The sequence below is a fragment of the Ostrea edulis genome, chromosome 3 (assembly GCF_947568905.1).
Source record: "Ostrea edulis chromosome 3, xbOstEdul1.1, whole genome shotgun sequence".
In the NCBI taxonomy this organism is placed as follows: Eukaryota; Metazoa; Mollusca; class Bivalvia; order Ostreida; family Ostreidae; genus Ostrea; species Ostrea edulis.
The window spans coordinates 91493955-91519554 of NC_079166.1; the positions used below are offsets into that span (position 1 = coordinate 91493955).

At 37.3% G+C, this 25600-nt stretch overlaps 2 protein-coding genes across 7 annotated transcripts in view; one reads left to right on the forward strand and one right to left on the reverse strand.

The window, feature by feature from the left end:
- Nucleotides 1-25600, forward strand: part of LOC125675571 (uncharacterized) — a 45760-nt gene that overhangs the window by 14680 nt on the left and 5480 nt on the right. For 2 of the 5 annotated variants that reach the window (XM_048913311.2, XM_048913309.2), the window contains 10 exons: nucleotides 18592-18667; nucleotides 19095-19173; nucleotides 19492-19582; nucleotides 19731-19774; nucleotides 19962-20034; nucleotides 20130-20197; nucleotides 20425-20535; nucleotides 20705-20747; nucleotides 20826-20909; nucleotides 22727-23009. In XM_048913311.2, the coding sequence (XP_048769268.1) occupies nucleotides 19115-19173; nucleotides 19492-19582; nucleotides 19731-19774; nucleotides 19962-20034; nucleotides 20130-20197; nucleotides 20425-20535; nucleotides 20705-20747; nucleotides 20826-20909; nucleotides 22727-22870 (717 nt within the window). In that variant the 5' untranslated portion in view covers nucleotides 18592-18667; nucleotides 19095-19114 and the 3' untranslated portion in view covers nucleotides 22871-23009. Of the gene's footprint in view, nucleotides 1-6197; nucleotides 6306-18591; nucleotides 18774-19094; nucleotides 19174-19491; nucleotides 19583-19730; nucleotides 19775-19961; nucleotides 20035-20129; nucleotides 20198-20424; nucleotides 20536-20704; nucleotides 20748-20825; nucleotides 20910-22726; nucleotides 23010-25600 lie in introns of those variants that run through there. The other 3 variants (XM_056159402.1, XM_048913308.2, XM_048913312.2) reach the window with 3 other exon arrangements.
- LOC125675574 (uncharacterized) lies at nucleotides 2490-6247 on the reverse strand. Of its 2 annotated transcripts, none has more exons than XM_048913314.2 (9): nucleotides 6135-6247; nucleotides 5739-5814; nucleotides 5332-5416; nucleotides 5186-5229; nucleotides 4658-4730; nucleotides 4113-4180; nucleotides 3787-3897; nucleotides 3409-3492; nucleotides 2490-3293 (listed from the first exon to the last, which is right to left on the reverse strand). In XM_048913314.2, the coding sequence occupies exons 2-8, from the start codon at nucleotides 5795-5797 to the stop codon at nucleotides 3480-3482; spliced, it is 453 nt and encodes a 150-aa protein (XP_048769271.2). In that variant the 5' UTR covers nucleotides 5798-5814; nucleotides 6135-6247; the 3' UTR covers nucleotides 2490-3293; nucleotides 3409-3479. The 2 variants fall into 2 exon arrangements, with proteins under 2 accessions (XP_048769271.2, XP_048769272.2); XM_048913315.2 differs by lacking the exon at nucleotides 6135-6247 and adding an exon at nucleotides 5963-6034.

The window sequence follows — 25600 nt, forward strand, 5'->3', positions numbered from 1 at the left end:
TCTTGCGCCCTCCCGTATGTAACCTTGGTCATTTATGGTAGTCCGCCTACTTTCAGGTAATCCCGAATCTCTGGCGGCTGGCCTTGTCCGACTTTTATTTATACTAGCCTGAAGCCTACTTAGCTCCTGCTCTAAGGCAGTCATCTCAGCATTCACATCGCTCTCAGACATAACAGTAATTTACAAAATTAAACAAAGCCAACTAAAATAAACCAAAAACAAATGTAAACTTTAATGATAGAATTATACCAAAAATCCCACCGATGCCACCAAATTCTGTAACGTATTTACATTAACTTCTGGGATCGTACCTGGTCAATTCCAGGGTTTGGGATATTCAACAATAGCTAATTTAAACTAATTGGTATGATTTTAGTGGACTGCCAAAATATACAAATATGTCCTAACCTTATCTAGGTAAATTATAATCAAACAGAGAATCACTATATCAATCAGAGGCAAGCAACGATAACTGGTAGTGCTAACTTAAGAAAATGTAGAGCCCAGTCGCCCTCGGATTACCCCATATACTGTAGGACGCCTTATTCAGGACGGACAGTATATGTGGTAGCCCTTCAGCCACTACACTCACTGTAGGATGCCTTATTCAGGACGGACAATGAGTATAGCGGCCTGAACGACGGTCTGTCTGTTCAGCCAATGCGGACGACACCAAAGAAAACAAACTATGGCTAGCCTCTTTACTGGAGGTCAACCTCTTCGTGGCAGGCCAGACTTCTGATGGCCTTCCAAATTCACTCTCTAACTGTAAGAACAGGCGAGGAATTATACTTTATTTAATTTACAAATTTACACTGTTTTCTTCTTCTTTCCTCTGCTGAACGCTAGCAACAAATGACACAGACGACTGTGGAGTCTCGGTATTTATACACAAATTAGATCACGTGATGGAAAGTGACTAATTGAGAACTCCGCATGGTCGTACTTCAAATATCCGGAATCATTACAATACCATTGGCGATTCTAACAGATCAAAACCTATTTCTTCAAATATATTTTATGATTTACAATCAACTCTATAGGGAAAGAAATCCTGAAAAATAATATGCAAAAATCCCTAACATCAAACAAGTAGGTGTCGTAGAAAGAAGACTTATTAAGAGTGGTCAGATGTCCGGTAGTATTCCATTGATTGATTGTAGAGCGGCCAGTTTTCTCGCTTGAACATCGATCAAAGTAGTTATGTAAACCATTTATCGCTTTATACTTTCCTGCTCAAATGCCGTAAGCACTGAGCATAGACCTAAATATTGTAGCCATTCATCAGCATTTGACGGATCGCCGAATTTTTCAGTGAAGGGAGCATTAGCCAATCAGAGAGCTCCATTTACAAGCGTATTCATATGAGAGAAAAAAGATTGTTGAGTGGGGATTTGAACAATATACAGCCTCTCTCTCTCTCTCTCTCTCTCTCTCTCTCTCTCTCTCTCTTCAATCGCAGGTGCTGCTTCTTGCACCTTTATTGTGAATTACCTTTAAAACATCTTTTAGGCCTACCATATATACAAACAAATTAGATAATACATTCCTTTGTTTCGGATGAATAATTGTTATTAACTTACAAGATTTCCAATGTTTTGAGACATGTTTCCTGAACTGTCGATGAAAGAGAGATCGGAAGAAAGTCCCGCCCTTTGTGATAAAGTAAAAATACAGCTACCATGCAATGGCAGGATTTCACATTAAAATATAGATTGATTTAGGGCTCATGGTGTGTGTGACCAGTCGACATGGGATGTTTACTCCCCCTAGGCACCTGATCCCACTTCTACTATGCCCGGAGGACTCCTCTTAATCCTTTTATTCTTTATAGGATTCACGAGAATGATCACTGACCGTTAAATTAACTTTTTTTGTTAATCTGCGTGAGGATAATTACCTCGAACATTCCTTTTTTGGAAAAGAAGAAATGATTAACCTGAAACTTTAAGCCAACTTTTTCTCGTTTGGTTTCGAAATTGGGTTTCATTTCGTCTGATCTAGTTTTCGATTGGTTTTGTTAGTTTCGATTTGGTTTCGTAGTTTACAGATTTCATCAATGCATCAGAGGAACCCACTTTTATACCCAAACTCTTAGAGATGTAAATGAAAGGTGAGGGTAACGAAAAGTGATCAATCTCATAACTCCTTTTAGCAATTCAAAATAGATAGTTGGGCAAACACCGACCCCTGGATACACTAGAGGAGGAGTAAGCATCCCCTGTCGCCCGTCGCCCCCCCCCCCCCCCCCCCGTGAGCCGTATATCTTGATCAGGTAAACGGCGCTATCCGTGTATATTATATTAGTGAATTGGTATAACAATGCTTTAACCTATCTAGTTTGACAACATCAAGCTTTCTTAGATGAAATGCCTAATTGAGAATAATCATGATACAATAGATTCTATGGAGGTCTAATATCATTTTCCTATGTATTCTTATGTACAGGTTTTTATCATTCTGTGGTCGGTGTGAATTTACACTGTACCTCATAGAATCGTACATTTAATGTTCACATAAACAGTTTTCAATCATTTGAATCAGTCGTCAGTATAAATGAATATGTTAAACCTTGTCTAAAACTGAATTTACTACGTTTTTTCTTTGAAATCAAATAATATACAGAACATATCAAAGGGAAAAAACCCATTGGAAATGTAGATATATTGATATGATTTTAAAAAATACTAGTAGATAAGCAAGTATTCATTCGTGGTATTTCTTTGTTAAACAAACATACATGTTCAAGAATTAATAAAATAAAAATAATAAGATAAAAAAAAAAGCGAATTTTGGATAATATATCTTTTCAAAAAAAAATATTTTATCCGATAATTATCGTAATTTTTCACTTGCTTTCACTCCCGATTTGACAGTCTTAAAGTATCAGCTTTTATCAGAACTATCCGCGATAAACTAACAGAATATATAATAATGGAAAACGCTATGAAGAAATGTGTTAAAAAATCCGAATTTTCACAAATCAACTCCAAAGCGCTGTGGGAAAAAGGATAACGTCATCATTCAGCGGCGAAAGCAAATGCTACTGTTACGTCATAGGCGACGTGATAGGCAAAGAGTTAAAGCATAGTTTTTAGACTAATCACAAGAGAATACACCAATGCTATAGACGCTGAAACCGGACTTTGTCCGTTGTGTGACGTCATACCGCTCTGTCCAGATGTCTGCCAGCGTGGATACAGAACTTTCCCCCGATAAGAATTCTTCTTATGGCAATCAATTGCAACAAAGGTTTTACTGAAGCAAATTCGGACTTCAGACAGCCACAGAGGCTACAAGAAAAGCAGTAATGATAATCAAATTAAAATACAATCCCCCTTGTGTACGTATACTATAGATACAAATGTCATATGTACCAAGTAATGTTTGACTGTTGTAAATAATTACCCTCTGTTTTTTCCTGACTTCTCTCAGTTGTATGTAGGGTTTGTGACTAGTTCCAATAGCGATGGCATCTTCTATGGTCTGCAACTGGAAAATTTAAAAAAAGGAATTTAGTTTGGAATATACATATGTAGACATGCAATGGTTGATTGTAACATTGTACATTACACTTAATTCATAGGAACCCCCTTCATTTATACGATTGCCTGCCAGGTTTCTGATAAAAGAAGTATATGTATGTATTAACATGATACTGAAGTGGGACTTCTAGGTTGTCAGATTTTAAATGTCCATATGAGCGAAAAATTCTCGAGCGAGACGTTACACAAGAAACAATCAATCAATTTACAGTATCTACAAGTTTAGCTGTCATTTGCTTACCCAGAAATGTTGTACCGGTTGGCTAATTCAATGGCCTTTGTGAAATATCCCTCCACTGTCCTTGTGCCGGGCACGTCAGCACATGTTCCGTGTTTCTTCCATTGTCGTGACCTATCAAGATGAATTACAACCATCTCAGATCGGTCATTTTAGATGATGTTTACAAACAACCTACATTTAACATTATCTTATCATCTATAGCAAGATGCTAATTAGCGGAGAAGATCATTCCGTTTTCGCGGTTTTATTTTTTTATTTGTTGATGCATGTATTTGGAAAACTTTTTTTTCAAAACCCAAATTCGTTTATGAATGGAAGCGTTATACCAGAATTGTGAGTGCACTCCGCTTCCAAGTAAATCCGGCCATATCCTGTCCATGTGAGATCTTGTCTCCTGTATGCAAGGTGAAGATAACGAACAGTGATGAATCTCATAACTCCTACAGGCAATACAAAATAGATAGTTGGGCAAACACGGACCCCTGGACACACCAGAGGTGGGATCAGGTGCCTAGGAGGAGTAAGCATCCCCTGTTGACCGGTCACACCCGCCGTGGGACCCATATCCTGATCAGGTAAACGGAGTTATCCGCAGTCAAAATCAGTGTGCCAAGAACGGCTTAACAATCGGTATGAAACACGTCAGACAACATTTGACCCAATACGAGGTTGTATTGACGAACTAGATCGTTATAACGACCATAGAATTTGCGAAATGCTGACTTCAATCGTATTTCATATGCAAAAGAAAAACCTTCAGGTAGGCTGGAGTCCCCCCCCCCCCACCCTTAATTTCATGAACGTTCTTCATTAAACCGCCTCCAGAGAAAAAACTAAGTCTTCACAAATAATGAACATAATTTATACAAACCTTCGGAATTTGTTGTTCGTCAAAATTGACCTTTGAGCAATCTTGAACAGGAGAACCATCGGATTTTGAGGGCCTTTAAAGAGTGCATTGTATGAAGGATATCGAATATAAACACCAAATGTCTACAGCTGGTAACAAATGAACAACCGTGATCACATGTTTTATGGTTTGAAAGATTGATTGATTGAACAATTAGCTGATTGATTGAATGATTAATTGACTGAACAATTAATTGATTGATTAAACAATTATTTGATTGAATGAATTATTAATTTATTGATTGATTGAACCATTAATCGATTGATTGAATAATCAAGTGATTGATTGAATGTTTAATTGATTGAGTGAACAATTAATTGATATATTTTAACAATTAATTGATTGATTGATTGATTAAACGATTAATTAGATGATTAACTGATTGATTGGATCATTAATTGATTGATTAAATCATTTATTGATTTATTGAATCATTTATTCATTGATTGATTGGATCATTAATTGATTGATTGAATGATTGATACATACCAAAATCCATGGATGGTCCAATAATGTGGAAGTGGAATCCCACACTAAGAAAAATGAATTTTGATTACCATCATTTCAGACTTTTAAAGATATCGCTTTAAGGTGATACAGACCCCTTTGAAACAAGTAATCTGGTTTCTACGTACCTTTGTATTTTCACAAAATGTCACAGGCCACTGGAATGCTAAAATAAAGTGGTCAAAATCGTTTGCTGCAACCTGTCCCTTATCACTGTACAAACAGAAAAACAAGGAAGTGAGATATTTCCCTCGCTTTAAAGTGCCAGATTAATGTAGGGTGATTTCATCATAACTTCAGTATAATCGTATCAATCCAAATGCAGTCTTTGAAAATATTATAATTAATTTTCTTTAAAATGATGCACACATATTTTGTTCTTCCGCGCCTGAATTCTACATGTAATTTTTCATAGTAGAGAAAAGGCACCAACTTAGTGAAAATGTAAGTTTTGTCATACATGTACGTATATGCAGCGGTATTCACATACAATGAAATCACAAGAAAGTCAAAGCTATTTTAGTATAATCCATACCAGTCCCATACAAACATCATAAACAGCAGAACATATCGAATCAATGAAGAATTGAACATCTCTGTATTGGTTTAATCTGTTTAAAAGAAAAGCATTTGCTTGTTCAGTGATGTTCTTAATCAATGTTAATTTTCAGAAAAAGCAATTTATCAAACATCCAATCTAGCACTATTTTGTTTTCGGAAATTACAATAGTATTAAGATATTGACTACGAGAAACTTACCGAGGACATGCACGACTGAAACTAAGTTCACAACAACATTTTATCTATTTCATATACGCATAACAATTATTCAGCCCCCCAGTATATAATATTATATATATATATATATATATATATATATATATATATATATATATATATATATAATATATATATAGTGAGTGTAACCAACCTTTGTACTTTCCGAACACCACGAAGAGTGATCAGCACCAATGCGCTCTTTTCTTATCACTGGACAACGGGCGCCGGTAGCTGATTAACATAATATAAGGGTTTCCATTCTTCTGAGAAAACATCTGCTTTCGCTTTCTTTTTTCGTAATGGAATTCTGTTAATTTTACAGGTAATGTCATTTATGAATACCACCCATGTTTAAATCTGTAAGCTAAAACATGAAATAAGCCAACACGAAAGTGATAGCCAGTATGCCTTTAAGAGAATAAAGGACACCACATAATATGACCCGAGGTCGAGCCATGTAAACCATAAAGATAAGCTTATTGATTTCCAATTTAGTTCTCGTGCTACTTATCAAATCACTTGAAATGAGTTTTAAACGAAACGTTTTGCGTATTGTTCGAATTTGAAATCTTTCAATATTAGCAAGAATCGTTTTCATTCATATGTCAATTCCATATATTATCTCAAGGAACTCAAAATAAAAGACACCACAGGGTCTTCCACATCTGCTTCGTACTTAGATATTTTCTATTTTAACATAAATGTGAACGGCAAACTATCAACTCAACTCTATGACAAATGTGATGATTCCAGCTTCTTCATCGTCAACTTCCCATATTTATGCAGCAATTTTCCATTATCACCTGCATATGGTGTTGATATCTCTCAAAGAGCTTTTTCCGTGTATGATCAGTTTTTAAATCGAGGCAGACTACTGATAAACAATTTGGTGTTACTGTCGTTTCAGCAGTTTCGTATGAAGTCAGCATATCACGAATTCTATGGTTATTATAAATATCCAGTTTATCAATACAACCTGTCCCAGGGTCAAATGCAAAGGAATGGCAAGCTAACGAACTGTGAACATAACTCCAATGGGAAATACAAAATTAAGAGTAGGACAAGCACGGAACCCTTTACATCCAAGGAGATCCGGGTTAAACTAGGTCCTCAGTACTCCCTTGATTGTGTATAAAGGTTACTATATTGGGCGGTCCTTCGGATGAGACCGCAACAAGCGAGGCCCTGTGTCACAGCAGGTGTGGCACGATAGAGATCCCTCCCTCCTCATAAGCTATGAGCACCGATCATAGGCCTACATTTTATAGCCCTTCACCGGCATTGTAGACGTCTTCATCTGAGTAAACGATTCTCGAGCGGGACGATAAATAATATACAATCAACCAAGGACCCCTGAACACATCAGAGATGCAATCAAGTGCCGAAGAGGTGTAAGCATCCTCTATTGACCGGTCTCACCTGCTGTGAGCCCTGTATCTTGATCAGGTAAACGGAGTTATCCGTAGTCAAAATTAGTGTGCTAAGAACGGCCCTAAAAATCTGTATGAAACAAGTAAGACAGCATTTGACCCAATGATAGGTTGTATTGGCGAACTAGATTGTTATAACGACCATATAATTTGCGAAATATTGACTTTAAACGAAACTGGGATACTAAATATAAGTATAAGTACGAATGCAAAATCTGAAATTAATGCCAGGTTCTTTAAAATACACTTGTAATAATGAGCCTTACAAACAAAGACAATGCTGTTAAAAGCCTTATCGGCTGGGACCAAACATACTCCTCATGTAATCTATCTAATTCTTCTATCACTTCTGATTTAGATGTATGATAGATGGTATGATCTTTTGTTTTGATGTATCTAATGCGGGATTTTAATATCCCTTGTATACTTTCAATCCATACCGACAATGTATCAAGTTCTTCCTTTTTAAATAAGAAAAGAAAAAGCCCCCCCCCCCCCCCCCAAAAAAAAAAACATACGCCAACAAAACAAAAACTATAAAAATAACTTTTACCTATCGATCTTAAAACTAGTGCTTTATTTTGATAATTTTACAGATTTGAGATCCAATGTCATATTGTCATCTGATTTCATTTAATTGTGCTTTCTTATTGCATTCCTCTTCTTACCCTTGTAAAGCGCCTTAGAGTAATTTGTTTTATATACATTTAAGGCGCTATATAAATTTTTATTATTATTATTAGTACATTACATAAAGTATTATTGCATTGCTTATTATAGTTTTGGCTAAAGTGAGCTTTTCTGATCACTTGTCTGTCCATCTGTCTGTAAACATTTTACATATTTGACGTCTTCTCCAAAACCACAGGGCCAATTTCAACCAAACTTGGCACGATGCATCCTTTGGTGAAAGAAAATCGGGTTTATTCAAATGAAGGACAAGACAGGGGGGAATGTAACGAAATAGCTCGCCAGTTTCAATAAAACTTGGTACAAATCATCAACGGTCATATCCACTTTAAAGGGGAGAGCATCACAAAAATACAAAATTAGGATGAGGCATTTAAAAATCTAAAAAAAAATATTGATAAGAAATTTAAATGACAGCTTCCAGACATAGTGCACATTCAAGTTTGTAAATTTCATGACCTCAGTGGTATGGTGGGGCCACAATAGTGAATCAAAGTTTGACATCCGAATATGTAGGGGAAATCTTTGAAAATCTTTTAAATGATATTATCAATCATAATGAAAGGTGAAGATAACGAACAGTGATCAATCTCATAACTCCTAAAATCAATTCAAAATAGATAGTTGGGCAAACACAGACCCTTGGACACACCAATATAAGTAATTCTGTCAAAACTTAGTAAATCATTTCATAATTAAATGAATTTATCCTAATTACTATTCATTTTTACACTTATTAGGAGTGATTGCTAATTACTTTCGATTCTGACTAATTGTATTACTATCATGTTTTTTATTTTCTGAATTCAGATAGAAATTTGTTAGAGTGTGTATAATTGAACCAATGCTATTGAGAGAGGATGTCATTGATGTATGATGGTAGTGTGTGTGATATACGTAGAGTGTGTATATTTAAACCATGCTATTGCATGCTGTTAGTGTGTGTATAATTAAACCATGCTATTGAGAGAGGATGTCATTGATGTATGATGTTAGTGTGTGTGATATACATAGAGTGTGTATACCTAAACCATGCTATTGCATGATGTTAGTGTGTGTAGGATGTCAATGATGCATGCTGTTAGTGTGTGAATAATTAAACCAATGTTGTTGAGAGAGGATGTCAATGATTCATGCTGTTAGTGTGTGTATAATTAAACCAATGCTATTGAGAGAGGATGTCAATGATGCATGCTGTTAGGGTATGTAAGATGTCAATGATACATGTTGTTAGTGTGTGTAGGATGTCAATGATACATATTGTTAGTGTGTGTAGGATGTCAGTGATACATGCTGTTAGTGTGTGTAGGATGTCAATGATACATGCTGTTAGTGTGTGTAGGATGTCAATGATACATGCTGTTAGTGTGTGTAGGATGTCAATGATACATGCTGTTAGTGTGTGTAGGATGTCAGTGATACATGCTGTTAGTGTGTGTAGGATGTCAATGATACATGCTGTTAGTGTGTGTAGGATGTCAGTGATACATGCTGTTAGTGTGTGTAGGATGTCAATGATACATGCTGTTAGTGTGTGTAGGATGTCAATGATGCATGCTGTTAGTGTGTGTAGGATGTCAATGATGCATGCCGTTAATGTGTGTAGGATGTCAATGATACTTGTTATTAGTGTGTGTAGGATGTCAATGATACATTGTTTAGCTCACCTGAACCGAAGGTTCAAGTGAGCTATTCTGATCACATTTTGTCCGGCGTCCGTCTGTCTGTGTGTCCGTCTGTCCGTCTGTCTGTAAACTTTTCACATTTTCGACTTCTTCTCGAGAACCACTGGGCCAATTTCAACCTAAATTGGCCAAAAGCATCTTTCGGTGAAGGGCTTTCAAGTTTGCTCAAATGAAAGGTCATGTCCCTTTCAAAAGGGAGATAATCACAAAAATGCAAAAAATAGGGTGGGGTCATTTAAAAATCTTCTTCTCAAGAACCACTGGGCCAGAAAAGCTGAAATTTACCTGAAAGCTTCCTGACATATTGCAGATTCAAGTGTGTTCAAATCATGGCCCCCGGTGGTAGGATGGGGCCACAAGGGGGGATCAAAGTTTTTACATACAAATATATAGCAAAAATCTTTAAAAATCTTCTTCTCAAGAACCACTAAGTCAGAAAAGCTGATTTTTACATGAAAACTTTCTGACATAGTGCAGATTCAAGTTTGTTCAAATCATGGCCCCCAGGGATAAGATGGGGCCCCAAGGGGGGGGGGTCAAAGTTTTTACACACAAATATATAGAGAAAAACTTTAAAAATCTTCTTCTCAAGAACCACTAAGCCAGAAAAGCTGAGATTTACATGAAAGCTTCCTGACATAATGCAGATTCAAGTTTGTTCAAATCATGGGCCCTAGGGGTTGGATGGGGCCACAATAGGGGATCAAAGTTTTACATACAAATATATAGGAAAAATCTTTAAAAATCTTCTTCTCAAGAACCACTGAGTCAGAAAAGCTGATTTTTACATGAAAACTTCCTGACATAGTGCAGATTCAAGTTTGTTCAAATCATCCCCCCCCCGGGGATAGGATGGGGCCCCAATGGGGGGATCAAAGTTTTGCACACAAATATATAGGGAAAAACTTTAAAAATCTTCTTCTCAAGAACCACTAAGCCAGAAAAGCTGAGATTTACACGAAAGCTTCCTGACATAATGCAGATTCAAGTGTGCTCAAATCATGGGCCCCTGGGGTTGGATGGGACCACAATAGGGGATCAAAGTTTTACATCCAAATATATAGGAAAAATCTTTAAAAATCTTCTCAAGAACCACTAAGCCAGAAAAGCTGATTTTTACATGAAAACTTTCTGACATAGTGCAGATTCAAGTTTGTTCAAATCATGGCCCCCCGGGGATAAGATGGGGCCCCAAGGGGGGATCAAAGTTTTACACACAAATATATAGGGAAAAACTTTAAAAATCTTCTTCTCAAGAACCACTGAGCCAGAAAACCTGATTTTTACATGAAAACTTTCTGACATAGTGCAGATTCAAGTTTGTTCAAATCATGGCCCCCGGGGATAAGATGGGGCCCCAAGGGGGGATCAAAGTTTTACACACAAATATATAGGGAAAAACTTTAAAAATCTTCTTCTCAAGAACCACTAAGCCAGAAAAGCTGAGATTTTCATGAAAGCTTCCTGACATAATGCAGATTCAAGTTTGTTCAAATCATGGGCTCCGGGGGTTGGATGGGGCCACAATAGGGGATCAAAGTTTTACATACAAATATATAGGAAAAATCTTCTTCTCAAGAACCACTAAGCCAGAAAAGCTGATTTTTACATGAAAACTTTCTGACATAGTGCAGATTCAAGTTTCTTCAAATCATGGGCTCCGGGGGTAGGATGGGACCACAAGGGGGATCAAAGTTTTACATACAAATATATAGTTAAAATCTTTTTCTCAATAACCACTGAGTCAGAAAAGCTGATATTTACAAGAAAACTTTCTGACATAGTGCAGATTCAAGTTTGTTCAAATCATGGTCCCCGGGGGGTAGGATGGGGCCACAAGTGGGGGGGGGGTCAAAGTTTTACATACAAATATAGAAAAAGGCTTTGAAAGAACCATTGGGCCAAAGAAGTTGACATTTACATGAAAGCTTTCTGACATAGTGTAGATTCAAGTTTGCAAAGGGTAGTTTGGGCCATAATAGGGACCAAGGTTTTACATGCAAATATATATGGAAAGTCTTCAGATATGGGCCAAGGTGACTAAGGTGAGCAATGTGGCCCATGGGCCTCTTGTTAGTCTGTGTAGGATGTCAGTGATACATGCTGTTAATGTGTGTAGAATGTCAATGATGCATGCTGTTAGTGTGTGTAGGATGTCAGTGATACATGCTGTTTGTGTGTGTAGAATGTCAATGATGCATGCTGTTAGTATGTGTAGGATGTCAATGATGCATGTTCTTAGTGTGTGTAGGATGTCAGTGATACATGTTGTTAGTGTGTGTAGGATGTCAATGATACATGTGATTAGTGTGTGTAGGATGTCAGTGATACATGCTGTTAATGTGTATAGGATGTCAGTGATACATGCTGTTATTGTGTGTAGGATGTCAATGATACATGTTGTTAGTGTGTGTAGGATGTCACTGATACATGTTGTTAGTGTGTGCAGGATGTCAATGATACATGTGATTAGTGTGTCTAGGATGTCAGTGATATATGTTGTTAATGTGTATAAGATGTCAGTGATACATGCTGTTATTGTGTGTAGGATGTCAATGATACATGTTGTTAGTGTGTGTAGGATGTCAATGATACATGTTGTTAGTGTGTGTAGGATGTCAGTGATACATGTTGTTAGTGTGTGCAGGATGTCAATGATACATGTGATTAGTGTCTCTAGGATGTCAGTGATACATGCTGTTAATGTGAATAAGATGTCAGTGATACATGCTGTTATTGTGTGTAGGATGTCAATGATACATGTTGTTAGTGTGTGTAGGATGTCAATGATACATGTTGTTAGTGTGTGTAGGATGTCAATGATACATGTTATTAGTTTGTGTAGGATGTCAATGATACATGTTATTAGTTTGTGTAGGATGTCAATGATACATGTTGTTAGTGTGTGTAGAATGTCAATGATACATGCTGTTAGTGTGTGTAGGATGTCAATGATGCATGCTGTTAGTGTGTGTAGGATGTCAATGATGCATGTTGTTAGTGTGTGTATGATGTCAATGATGTATGCTGTTAGTGTGTGTAGGATGTCAATGATACATGTTGTTAGTGTGTGTAGGATGTCAATGATACATGCTGTTAGTGTGGAGGATGTCAATGATACATGTTGTTAGTGTGGAGGATGTCAGTGATACATGCTGTTAGTGTGTGTAAGATGTCAGTGACACATGCTGTTAGTGTGTGTAGGATGTCAATGATGCATGCTGTTAGTGTGTGTAGGATGTCAGTGATACATCCTGTTATTGTGTGTAGGATGTCAATGATGCATGCTGTTAGTGTGTGTAGGATGTCAATGATGCATGCTGTTAGTGTGTGTATGATTGAACCAATGCTATTGAGAGAGGATGTCAATGAAACATGTTTTAGTGTGTGTAGGATGTCAATGATACATGTTATTATTGTGTGTAGGATGTCAATGATACATGCTGTTAGTGTGTGTAGGATGTCAATGATACATGTTGTTAGTGTGTGTAGGATGTCAGTGATACATGCTGTTAGTGTGTGTAGGATGTCAGTGATACATGTTATTAGTGTGTAGGATGTCAAAGATACATCCTGTTAGAGTGTGTAGGATGTCAGTGATACATGCTGTTAGTTGTGTAGGATGTCAATGATACATGTTGTTAGTGTGTGTAGGATGTCAATGATACATGCTGTTAGTGTGTGTAGGATGTCAATGATGCATGCTGTTAGTGTGTGTATGATTAAACCAATGCTGTTGAGCGAGGATGTCAATGGTGCATGCTGTTAGTGTGTGTAGGATGTCAATGATACATGTTGTTAGTGTGTGTATAATTTAACCAATGCTGTTGAGAGAGGATCTCAATGATGCATGCTGTTAGTGTGTGCAGGATGTCCATGATGCATGCTGTTAGTGTGTGTAGGATATCAATGATACATGTTGTTAGTGTGTGTAGGATGCCAATGATACATTTTGTTAGTGTGTGTAGGATGTCAATGATGCATGCTGTTAGTGTGTGTATGATTAAACCAATGCTGTTGAGAGAGGATGTCAATGATACATGCTGTAAGTGTGTGTATAATTAACCCAATGCTGTTGAGAGAGGATGTCAATGATGCATGCTGTTAGTGTGTGTAGGATATCAATGATACATGTTGTTAGTGTGTGTAGGATGTCAATGATACATGCTGTTAGTGTGTGTAGGATGTCAATGATGCATGCTGTTAGTGTGTGAATAATTAAACCAATGTTGTTGAGAGAGGATGTCAATGATTCATGCTGTTAGTGTGTGTATAATTAAACCAATGCTATTGAGAGAGGATGTCAATGATGCATGCTGTTAGGGCATGTAAGATGTCAATGATACATGCTGTTAGTGTGTGTAGGATGTCAATGATGCATGCTGTTAGTGTGTGTAGGATGTCAATGATACACGCTGTTAGTGTGTTTATGATGTCAATGATACATGTTGTTAGTGTGTGTAGGATGTCAATGATACATGCTGTTAGTGTGTGTAGGATGTCAATGATGCATGCTGTTAGTGTGTGTAGGATGTCAATGATGCATGCTGTTAGTGTGTGTAGGATGTCAATGATACATGCTGTTAGTGTGTGTAGGATGTCAATGATACATGTTGTTAGTGTGTGTAGGATGTCAGTGATACATGCTGTTAGTGTGTGTAGGATGTCAATGAAACATGCTGTTAGTGTGTGTATGATGTCAATGATACACGCTGTTAGTGTGTGTATGATGTCAATGATACACGCTGTTAGTGTGTGTGGGATGTCAGTGATGCATGCTGTTAGTGTGTGTATGATTAAACCAATGCTATTGAGAGAGGATGTCAATGATACATGTTTTTAGTGTGTGTAGGATGTCAATGATGCATGCTGTTAGTGTGTGTAGGATGTCAATGATGCATGCTGTTAGTGTGTGTAGGATGTCAATGATGCATGCCGTTAATGTGTGTAGGATGTCAATGATACTTGTTATTAGTGTGTGTAGGATGTCAATGATACATGTTTTAGCTCACCTGAACCGAAGGTTCAAGTGAGCTATTCTGATCACATTTTGTCCGGCGTCCGTCTGTCTGTGTGTCCGTCTGTCTGTAAACTTTTCACATTTTCGACTTCTTCTCCAGAACCACTGGGCCAATTTCAACCTAAATTGGCCAAAAGCATCCTTTGGTGAAGGGCTTTCAAGTTTGCTCAAATGAAAGGCCATGTTCCTTTCAAAAGGGAGATAATCACAAAAATGCAAAAATAGGGTGGGGTCATTTAAAAATCTTCTTCTCAAGAACCACTGGGCCAGAAAAGCTGAAATTTACCTGAAAGCTTCCTGACATATTGCAGATTCAAGTGTGTTCAAATCATGGCCCCCGGTGGTAGGATGGGGCCACAAGGGGGGATCAAAGTTTTACATACAAATATATAGCAAAAATCTTTAAAAATCTTCTTCTCAAGAACCACTAAGTCAGAAAAGCTGATTTTTACATGAAAACTTTCTGACATAGTGCAGATTCAAGTTTGTTCAAATCATGCCTCCCCCCCCCCCCCCCGGGATAGGATGGGGCCCCAATGGGGGGATCAAAGTTTTGCACACAAATATATAGGGAAAAACTTTAAAAATCTTCTTCTCAAGAACCACTAAGCCAGAAAAGCTGAGATTTACACGAAAGCTTCCTGACATAATGCAGATTCAAGTGTGCTCAAATCATGGGCCCCTGGGGTTGGATGGGGCCACAATAGGGGGTCAAAGTTTTACATACAAATATATAGGAAAAATCTTTAAAAATCTTCTCAAGAACCACTAAGCCAGAAAAGCTGATTTTTACATGAAAACTTTCTGACATAGTGCAGATTCAAGTTTGTTCAAATCATGGCCCCCCGGGGATAAGATGGGGCCCCAAGGGGGGATCAAAGTTTTACACACAAATATATAGGGAAAACTTTAAAAATCTTCTTCTCAAGAACCACTAAGCCAGAAAAGCTGAGATTTTCATGAAAGCTTCCTGACATAATGCAGATTCAAGTTTGTTCAAATCATGGGCTCCGGGGGTTGGATGGGGCCACAATAGGGGATCAAAGTTTTACATACAAATATATAGGAAAAATCTTCTTCTCAAGAACCACTAAGCCAGAAAAGCTGATTTTTACATGAAAACTTTCTGACATAGTGCAGATTCAAGTTTCTTCAAATCATGGGCTCCGGGGGTAGGATGGGACCACAAGGGGGATCAAAGTTTTACATACAAATATATAGTTAAAATCTTTTTCTCAATAACCACTGAGTCAGAAAAGCTGATATTTACAAGAAAACTTTCTGACATAGTGCAGATTCAAGTTTGTTCAAATCATGGTCCCCGGGGGGTAGGATGGGGCCACAAGTGGGGGGGGGGTCAAAGTTTTACATACAAATATAGAAAAAAGCTTTGAAAGAACCATTGGGCCAAAGAAGTTGACATTTACATGAAAGCTTTCTGACATAGTGTAGATTCAAGTTTGCAAAGGGTAGTTTGGGCCATAATAGGGACCAAGGTTTTACATGCAAATATATATGGAAAGTCTTCAGATATGGGCCAAGGTGACTAAGGTGAGCAATGTGGCCCATGGGCCTCTTGTTAGTGTGTGTAGGATGTCAGTGATACATGCTGTTAATGTGTGTAGAATGTCAATAATGCATGCTGTTAGTGTGTGTAGGATGTCAGTGATACATGCTGTTTGTGTGTGTAGAATGTCAATGATGCATGCTGTTAGTGTGTGTAGGATGTCAATGATGCATGTTGTTAGTGTGTGTAGGATGTCAATGATACATGTGATTAGTGTGTGTAGGATGTCAGTGATACATGCTGTTAATGTGTATAGGATGTCAGTGATACATGCTGTTATTGTGTGTAGGATGTCAATGATACATGTTGTTAGTGTGTGTAGGATGTCACTGATACATGTTGTTAGTGTGTGCAGGATGTCAATGATACATGTGATTAGTGTGTCTAGGATGTCAGTGATACATGCTGTTAATGTGTATAAGATGTCAGTGATACATGCTGTTATTGTGTGTAGGATGTCAATGATACATGTTGTTAGTGTGTGTAGGATGTCAATGATACATGTTGTTAGTGTGTGTAGGATGTCAATGATACATGTTATTAGTTTGTGTAGGATGTCAATGATACATGTTATTAGTTTGTGTAGGATGTCAATGATACATGTTGTTAGTGTGTGTAGAATGTCAATGATACATGCTGTTAGTGTGTGTAGGATGTCAATGATGCATGCTGTTAGTGTGTGTAGGATGTCAATGATACATGTTGTTAGTGTGTGTATGATTAAACCAATGCTGTTGAGAGAGGATGTCAATGATACATGTTATTATTGTGTGTAGGATGTCAATGATACATGCTCTTAGTGTGTGTAGGATGTCAATGATACATGTTGTTAGTGTGTGTAGGATGTCAATGATACATGCTGTTAGTGTGTGTAGGATGTCAATGATGCATATTATTAGTTTGTGTAGGATGTCAATGATACATGTTATTAGTTTGTGTAGGATGTCAATGATACATGTTGTTAGTGTGTGTAGGATGTCAATGATACATGCTGTTAGTGTGTGTAGGATGTCAATGATGCATGCTGTTAGTGTGTGTATGATGTCAATGATGCATGTTGTTAGTGTGTGTATGATGTCAATGATGTATGCTGTTAGTGTGTGTAGGATGTCAATGATACATGTTGTTAGTGTGTGTAGGATGTCAATGATGCATGCTGTTAGTGTGTGTAGGATGTCAATGATGCATGCTGTTAGTGTGTGTATGATTAAACCAATGTTATTGAGAGAGGATGTCAATGATACATGTTTTTAGTGTGTGTAGGATGTCAATGATACATGTTATTATTGTGTGTAGGATGTCAATGATACATGCTGTTAGTGTGTGTAGGATGTCAATGATACATGTTGTTAGTGTGTGTAGGATGTCAGTGATACATGCTGTTAGTGTGTGTAGGATGTCAATGATACATGTTGTTAATGTGTGTAGGATGTCAGTGATACATGTTGTTAGTGTGTGTAGGATGTCAATGATGCATGCTGTTAGTGTGTGTATGATTAAACCAATGCTGTTGAGAGAGGATGTCAATGATGCATGCTGTTAGTGTGTGTAGGATGTCAATGATACATGCTGTTAGTGTGTGTATAATTAAACCAATGCTGTTGAGAGAGGATGTCAATGATGCATGCTGTTAGTGTGTGCAGGATGTCAATGATGCATGCTGTTAGTGTGTGTAGGATATCAATGATACATGTTGTTAGTGTGTGTAGGATGCCAATGATACATTTTGTTAGTGTGTGTAGGATGTGAATGATGCATTCTGTTAGTGTGTGTAGGATGTCAATGATACATGCTGTTAGTGTGTGTAGGATGTCAATGATACATGCTGTTAGTGTGTGTAGGATGTCAATGATACATGCTGTTAGTGTGTTTAGGATGTCAATGATGCATGCTGTTAGTGTGTGTAGGATGTCAATGATGCATGCTGTTAGTGTGTGTAGGATGTCAATGATACATGTTGTTAGTGTGTGTATGATTAAACCAATGCTGTTGAGAGAGGATGTCAATGATACATGTTATTATTGTGTGTAGGATGTCAATGATACATGCTCTTAGTGTGTGTAGGATGTCAATGATACATGTTGTTAGTGTGTGTAGAATGTCAATGATGCATGGTGTTAGTGTGTGTAGGATATCAATGATACATGCTGTTAGTGTGTGAGATAAACGAAGACAGAAAGAAGAAACTTGATCAGGGTCAGCATATTACATTGTAGCATGCGGAAACTATTCATCGGAAGTCCGATAGGGAATGACATTGACGATTTCGCGGAAAATACAACTACTTCTCAAGTAAGTAATCCACAGTCATATACACGCCGACGCTCTCAGTCTTACAGGAGAACACATTCCTGTTCACTAATCCTGAGAGACAGCTAACTAACGGCTCATATAACAGGTTTGTAAAGTATTGTTACCTAAGATATATACACAATTATTACACTTTCAAATGGAGTTATAGTAGTATTTCTGGTTGAAGGGTATCATTTTCGAGTGGATTGTTTGAAGGGTATCATTTTCTAGCGGACTGCATTTGTATTTTCATTCGTTTTAAATCTAATTTGATGCTAATATATGTTTTTCACAGTCGCATGACTTGGTACAATTAGTGTAAATTCATATAAGAATACTAGATAGACTTCTTCGTACTTTGATTTCCTGAAATTATACTATACGAAATGGATTAAAAATTATCACTGAATTGTTTTCTTTTAAATAGATTAAACCAATACAGAGGAGATGTCCAAACCTTCATTGATTCACTATGTTCTGCTAATTCTGGTGCTTGCATGGGACTGGTAAGATTTATCTACAGTGTCTGTGGCCTTCATCTCTCGTTTAGTAAACCAAACAAATATTTTCTAATATATCTATTTTTGTTGTTAAAGTTCTCGTTAATGTAGAAACTTTTACATGCGTAAAATATAGATTTGATGAACCTGTAAGTTCTACAATCGTTATAACAATAAATCACCTCATATAGAACCTATACTAAACAACTAATCACGATGAGGTGGTAATAACATTGCCTTGTATCACACTGGCTTTTTAGTGTGAACAATACATGTGTGCTATTTTCTTACTTCCTTTTTGTTTTTTACTTCCTTTTTGTGCAGTGATAAGAGACAAGTAGAAGCCGTCGATTTCGACCACTTTAAACTAGTATTTCAATGGCCTGTGACGTTTTGCGAAATTCACAAGTTTAAGGTAAGTGGAAGTAAATTACATAGATTACAATATTCTACGTCACAACATAAAGCTATTTGCATCAAATACAAAACTTCCGATGACTACGTTTTACTGGATAGATAAGATTTATTATTTTAAAAGTATTCATCGTCAAAAATATTGACAGTGTGTGCCTCAACCGCCACATCATTGGACTGTCCATGGATTTTGGTACGTAAATTCAATCAATCAATCAATCGTTTGATCATTCCAACAGTCAAATATGAAAGAGAATAATGAATTTGATGCATAGATTGTTAAATACTGAGCATGCTTTGTGTCTGTCCTGGATCGTTTGATACCTTTATTTATCCATGACTTGCAATTGCGCTTTTGGTATATTTCTGAATCATTAAAGGCCCTCAAATTTCAATGGTAATCCTGTGTCAGACTGCTCAACAGAACCTTTTAAAGAAAACCAAATCTCATCGGTATGTACAAATCATATCTATAATCTGTGTAGTCTCGTAACATAATCTAATGAAAATTGCTTCATTTTTTGGCTTTCCTTTTAAATCAAATACAGGATACTAAAAAGCACATGAATAGGATATGGCCAAATCTGTACAAGAACGGACTTCATACCCAGTTATGGTACCACATTTTTGTTTCCCCTACAAAATATGGTTAAGAAATAAGTTATCAAAAACTCAAGAAATCAAAATTAAGTTGTCAAACAATGTGCAAGGTTTGCAAGGACGAAATCAACTTCTCCGCTGACTAACTTCTTACCATGAGATAATGTAATGTTAAAATGTAGAATGCATGTAAATATCAAGCTCAAATGATCGATCTGAGATGGCTGTAATTCATCTTGATAGGTCACGACAATGGAAGAAACACGGAACATGTGCTGACGTGCCCGGCACAAGGACAGTGGGGGAATATTTCACAAAGGCCATTGAATTAGCCAACCGGTACAACATTTCTGGGTAAGCAAATGACAGCTAAACTTGTAGAAATGCGAAAAATAAATTTTCATAGCCTTTGATATAATCACTATACGTATTGAATATCAGATCGCATTCAGAATTTGAAAACATGCACGTTCACTTTGAATATAATTCACTATTATGTAGACAAATAGATTTCTATTGTTAGAATCCTGGAAAAGAATCATATAAATAAAGGATCTGTGTATAAGGTAAGTACCTATACAATGTTGTAATCAGCCATTTCAAACCTTCATGATCTTATCCCGAACTAAATTCTTATTTTCAAGTTGCCATTCATAGAAGATGCCATCAAGATTAGAACCGGCTACAAACCAAACATCCAACCGACATCAAAGAAAGAAAACCTGAAGGTAATTATTTACAACGAACAATAAAACAAAACTTGCTGCATATGTGAATAATTTGATGCTATGGTATCTTTCGGTTTGAAATATAGATATTAATCATATTCATTGAATGAGAAATTACTGTTGACTCACTTTATATCAATGAACAAATTAACGACAATGAACAAGATAACGAACACTCATTAAACTCATAAATCTCACAAAGAATTAAAAAAAAAAAAAGAAAAAAAGGGAGAAACACAGATCCCAGAACATACCAGAGATGGGACCATGTGCCTCAGGGTAGTGAATGTCTCATGTTAACTAGTCGCAACCGCCGTGAACTCTATATCTTGATCAGGTGAACAGAGTAAATTGTGGTCAAAATCAGTATGTAAAGAACGGCCTAGCAATTGGTGTGAAACATGTCAGACAATAGTCGACCCATTGACAGGTTGTATTGGCAAATTAGATCGTTATAACTACCATAGCATTTGCAAAATGGTTCTGCTTCTGTAACGTGACACACCTACTGTGACACGGGACATCCTTTTGTAAGGTCATATCCGAGGATCCGTGACATTCACACCTGATGCCGAGCATTTGCGATGGAACTGTCACACTACCTGTTTATCAACGTAGGTCTATCGCGACCGGAATTCGAACCTCACTGAACCTTCTGCATGCGGGGGAATGCTCTACCTCTAGACCACCACGGTGGTTCAGGTGCTTACAAGAGGTAAACATCTGTTGACCGGGCACATACTCCGCGGTGCTTACATCTGTATTAGGTGAACGGAATAGTCCATAGGGAAAATCATTGTGTAAGTAACAGTCCACAAAAATTGTGTAAAACACGTCAGACATTATTTGTCCCAATGACAGCTTACATGCATATTGATAAATTGGATCGATTTAAGTGAGATAAATGAATACTATATACAGGTGATAATGCGACACTCCTTCATAAAAATGGGAAGTTCATGATTGAGAAGGTGAGGCATCCCGGTTCCTATAAGGTTGCTGTTTTGCCGTTAACATTTATGGCCAATGAAATATTCAAGTATGAAGTAGATGCGAAAGGCTGTGGCATCTTTTTGTCGAGTTCACCTGGATGAAAGGTGAAGATAACGAGCAGTGATTAATCTCATAACTCCTACAAGCAATACGAAATAGATAGTTGGGCAAACACGGACCCCTGGACACACCAGAGGTGGGATCAGGTGCCTAGGAGGAGTAAGCACCCCTGTTGACCAGTCACACCCGCCGTGAGCCCTATACCCTGATCAAGTAAACGGAGTTATCCGTGGTCAAAATCAGTGTGTCAAGAAGGGCTTAACAATCGGCATGAAACACGTCAGACAGCATTTGACCCAACGATAGGTTGTATTGATGAACTACGTTATATCGAATTGATATATCTAAATATTGAGTGGAAGGCGACAGGGAGAGATGTTTTCTCCTCATACCTTATATGTTTAATTACAAGTGTTGGACCGTTGTTTACATACTAATATTGACTACGAACTACTCTGTCCCCAATCCAAGTTTAGGGCTCATATCGGTCAACAGGGGGTTGATACTCTTCCTATGAACCTGATTCTACCTCTGGTGTGTTCAGTGGTCCGTATGAAAGGTGAATTTGTTTTTCTCTTAAATTTGTTTTCCATAGGGAAATGATGAGTTTGATCACTGCTCATTATCTTCACCTTTTCATGTAGAATCTTTTAAGATAATTTCTGCCTATTTAGAAGCAAAACAACAAGTTAGTACTGCATGGAGCACAATTTGTGAATTGCAATAGTACAGAATAATAGAACATAGTTTTTTTCTTTTTGTAGCCTCCTCGGTTGTTTGAGATTAGAATTTGTTTTAATAAAACTTTTCATGGAATTGATTGTGGAGCTGGAAACATGTATGGGGGAAATGTATTGTATCCACAGCGGCAGACATCACCACCCTACGGGAAAATATGCCCTAAATAATTCTAAAAAGTCACAACAAATTCGAGTTCATATGTTTCACATTAAATTCCCTTGAAACTACATCTATGATTAGAGATTTCATGTAGATTGTAATATTTCGAATCACATGTAAGATTTATGAATAAATAAATGAATTCATTTCTCCCGGTTGAAAATTACAACCTAGAGAACATGTTAATATGCATGAAAGGAGAATATAACGAGCAGTCATTAAAGGCGAAGATAGCGAACAGCACTCAATCTCACAACTCCCATAAGCAATACAAAGTAGAGAGTTCGGCAAACATTGACCCCTGCATATACCAGAGATGGGATCGGGTGCCTAGGAAGAATAAGCATTCCATGTCGACCGGTCACACCTGCCGTGAGTCCTATGTCTTGATCAGTCAAACGGAGTAATCCGTAGTCAATATCAGTGTTCCAAGAACTGCCCAACTATCGGCATAAAACACGCCAGACAGCATTTGACCCAACGATATGCTACATTGGCAAACCAGATCGCTATAACGACCACAGAACATGGAAAATGGCGACCCCAAACGTGACTGCCGGAACTCTTGCACCTGCCAGGATCATGTCTTGACTATGATAAGTCTCATAAATCCTACAAGCAATACAAAATCGAGAGTGGGGCAAACAGGGATCTTTGAACATACCAGAAGTGGGAGCATGTGCCTAGGAGGAATAAGCATCCCCTGTCGACCGGTCACACCCGCCGTGAGCCCTATATCCTGATCAGGTAAACGGAGTTATCAGCAGTCAAAATCATTTGCGAAGAATGACTTAAAAATCCGTATAAAACACGTCAGACAGCGTTTGACCCAATGATAGGTTATACTCACAAACTAGATCGTTATAACGATCATAGAATTTGCGTAATGCCGATTTTAAACGAGACTTAGAATCCCTGCACCATCAATTTGTCAGTAGGCGGCTTCGATTTAAAAACTGACCACAAGCAGAACAAGCTCGTGGGTATCGAACAAGTTGAGAGATGTAAACACCATATGCAGGTGATAATGGAATATTGGTACATAGATATTGGAAGTTGACGATGGAGAAGTTGAAATCATCTCGTTGGTCATAATACTGAGTTGTTAGTTTGCTGCTAATATCTACTTTCAATGGGATATCTAAGTATGAAGCAGAAGTGGACGACTCTATGGTGTCTTTTATTTCGAGTTCACTGGGATATATCGAATCTACATATGAATGAAAATTATTATTGTTAATAGATGATAGATCGTCGATATATCTAATTGTAGAATTGAATGCCACAGCAAAACGTTTTTTTTTTTTCTTCTCACGTGGACGTTTTTTTTTTAAATAAATGCAGCTTCATAGGAACATAAAAAAACAAGTCAGCTAACGAAGGAGCACAATTCGTGCCCATGGGAATTCCACTAGACTGTTGGAAGATCTGATCACCAAAGACCACGAATATATTTTATTAATGAGGAACTCCAGGATATTTTCTAGTTCAACTTCAGAGTACTTGTGCGTGGAATCAGAGTGGCGTTTAACAAAGTACTTTTTTGGATGATTGATCACTAGATAAGAATATTTGCGTTTTCCGATTTTGTTGAGGAAACAACTGTCTATGATGTCAAAAGTCTAGTTTTTAATTTATCGTGAGAAATATTCCAGTCGAAAAAAATGCTCATCTTAGTGGCTTCTAATTTTAGCGCCTTTGGCGATGACGCAAGAGCTCAAATTTACGGGTATGCTAATTGTGAAAAATCTATATTCGTCCATTGTTAATTACGGAACAAGGGTTTAATCATTATTATGCCAAAGGTAAATGAGCGTCGATCTTAAATACGCAAACTTAAGTACCCATACTGTAATTCAATATAATACTTAAATAGGGAATGAAGAGTCTGCGATTTTTGTCTTCCATAATAATTATCAGAATTTTCATGTAAGCTTTCGTTAAATTGTGTAAACCATTCACTGCTAGATTTATTATTCTATTTTTTCTAAAGGTCTCGGAAAATAACTATTTTCACCAGAAAAAATTTGATCGTCAGTGATGAATTTTTTTAATTTATTTCTCATTTTCTTGTTAAACTACATTTGTTGAGTGGTGATAAATTTGTTCTATTTTTGAAACTTCATTCTACTTTGCATTGTCTAAAAGGCAATGTCTGTTGGGTTATGCATTTTATCATAATTGTGTATCATAGAGGAAAATGTGCCTTTGGGCAGATTCTGAAAGGCATTTCAGGGCTCATAGGGTCCAACTTCCAGATACTTGTTACAAATGACAAAAAATGAATTTCTGTAGAAAGCAAGCAGGAAATTCATTGTGAATGTCAATATTCTAACATATTCAACTCTACCATGAGATCAAGACAAGTGATATTTCTAATCAGCACGGGACCTCCGTGGCCGAGTTGATAGATCATCGCGCTCAAAATCACACGGCCTCTCACCTCTGGTCGGCGCGGGTTCGAATCCTGCTCGCACCGTTAAGTGAGAAAGCTTCCCAGTTTATTTTCGGAAAGTGGGTGTTCTCTTATCAGGTACATCATATCCGAGTTCTCTCTTCCACCAATAAAAACTGGATACCACCAGATAACTGAAAATTTTTTGAGTGTGGCGGAAAACAGCAATCAATCAATCTAATCAGCACAGTTTATTCATGTCACAGTTTGCAGAATATGACAAAAGACCATGTTTCGAAGTTATTCGGAAACCTTAAATAGCGGGAAAGGGTAGAATCTTTAA

Coding starts and splice junctions, on each gene's coding strand:
- LOC125675574 (XM_048913314.2), bottom strand. CDS start 5,797: ATGTTCAATTCTTCATTGATTCGATATGTTCTGCTGTTTATGATGTTT. Junction 5,230..5,331: donor CATTTTGTGAAAATACAAAG/GTACGTAGAAAC, acceptor CATTTTTCTTAG/TGTGGGATTCCACTTCCACA. Junction 4,181..4,657: donor ACGAACAACAAATTCCGAAG/GTTTGTATAAAT, acceptor CCTTGCATACAG/GAGACAAGATCTCACATGGA.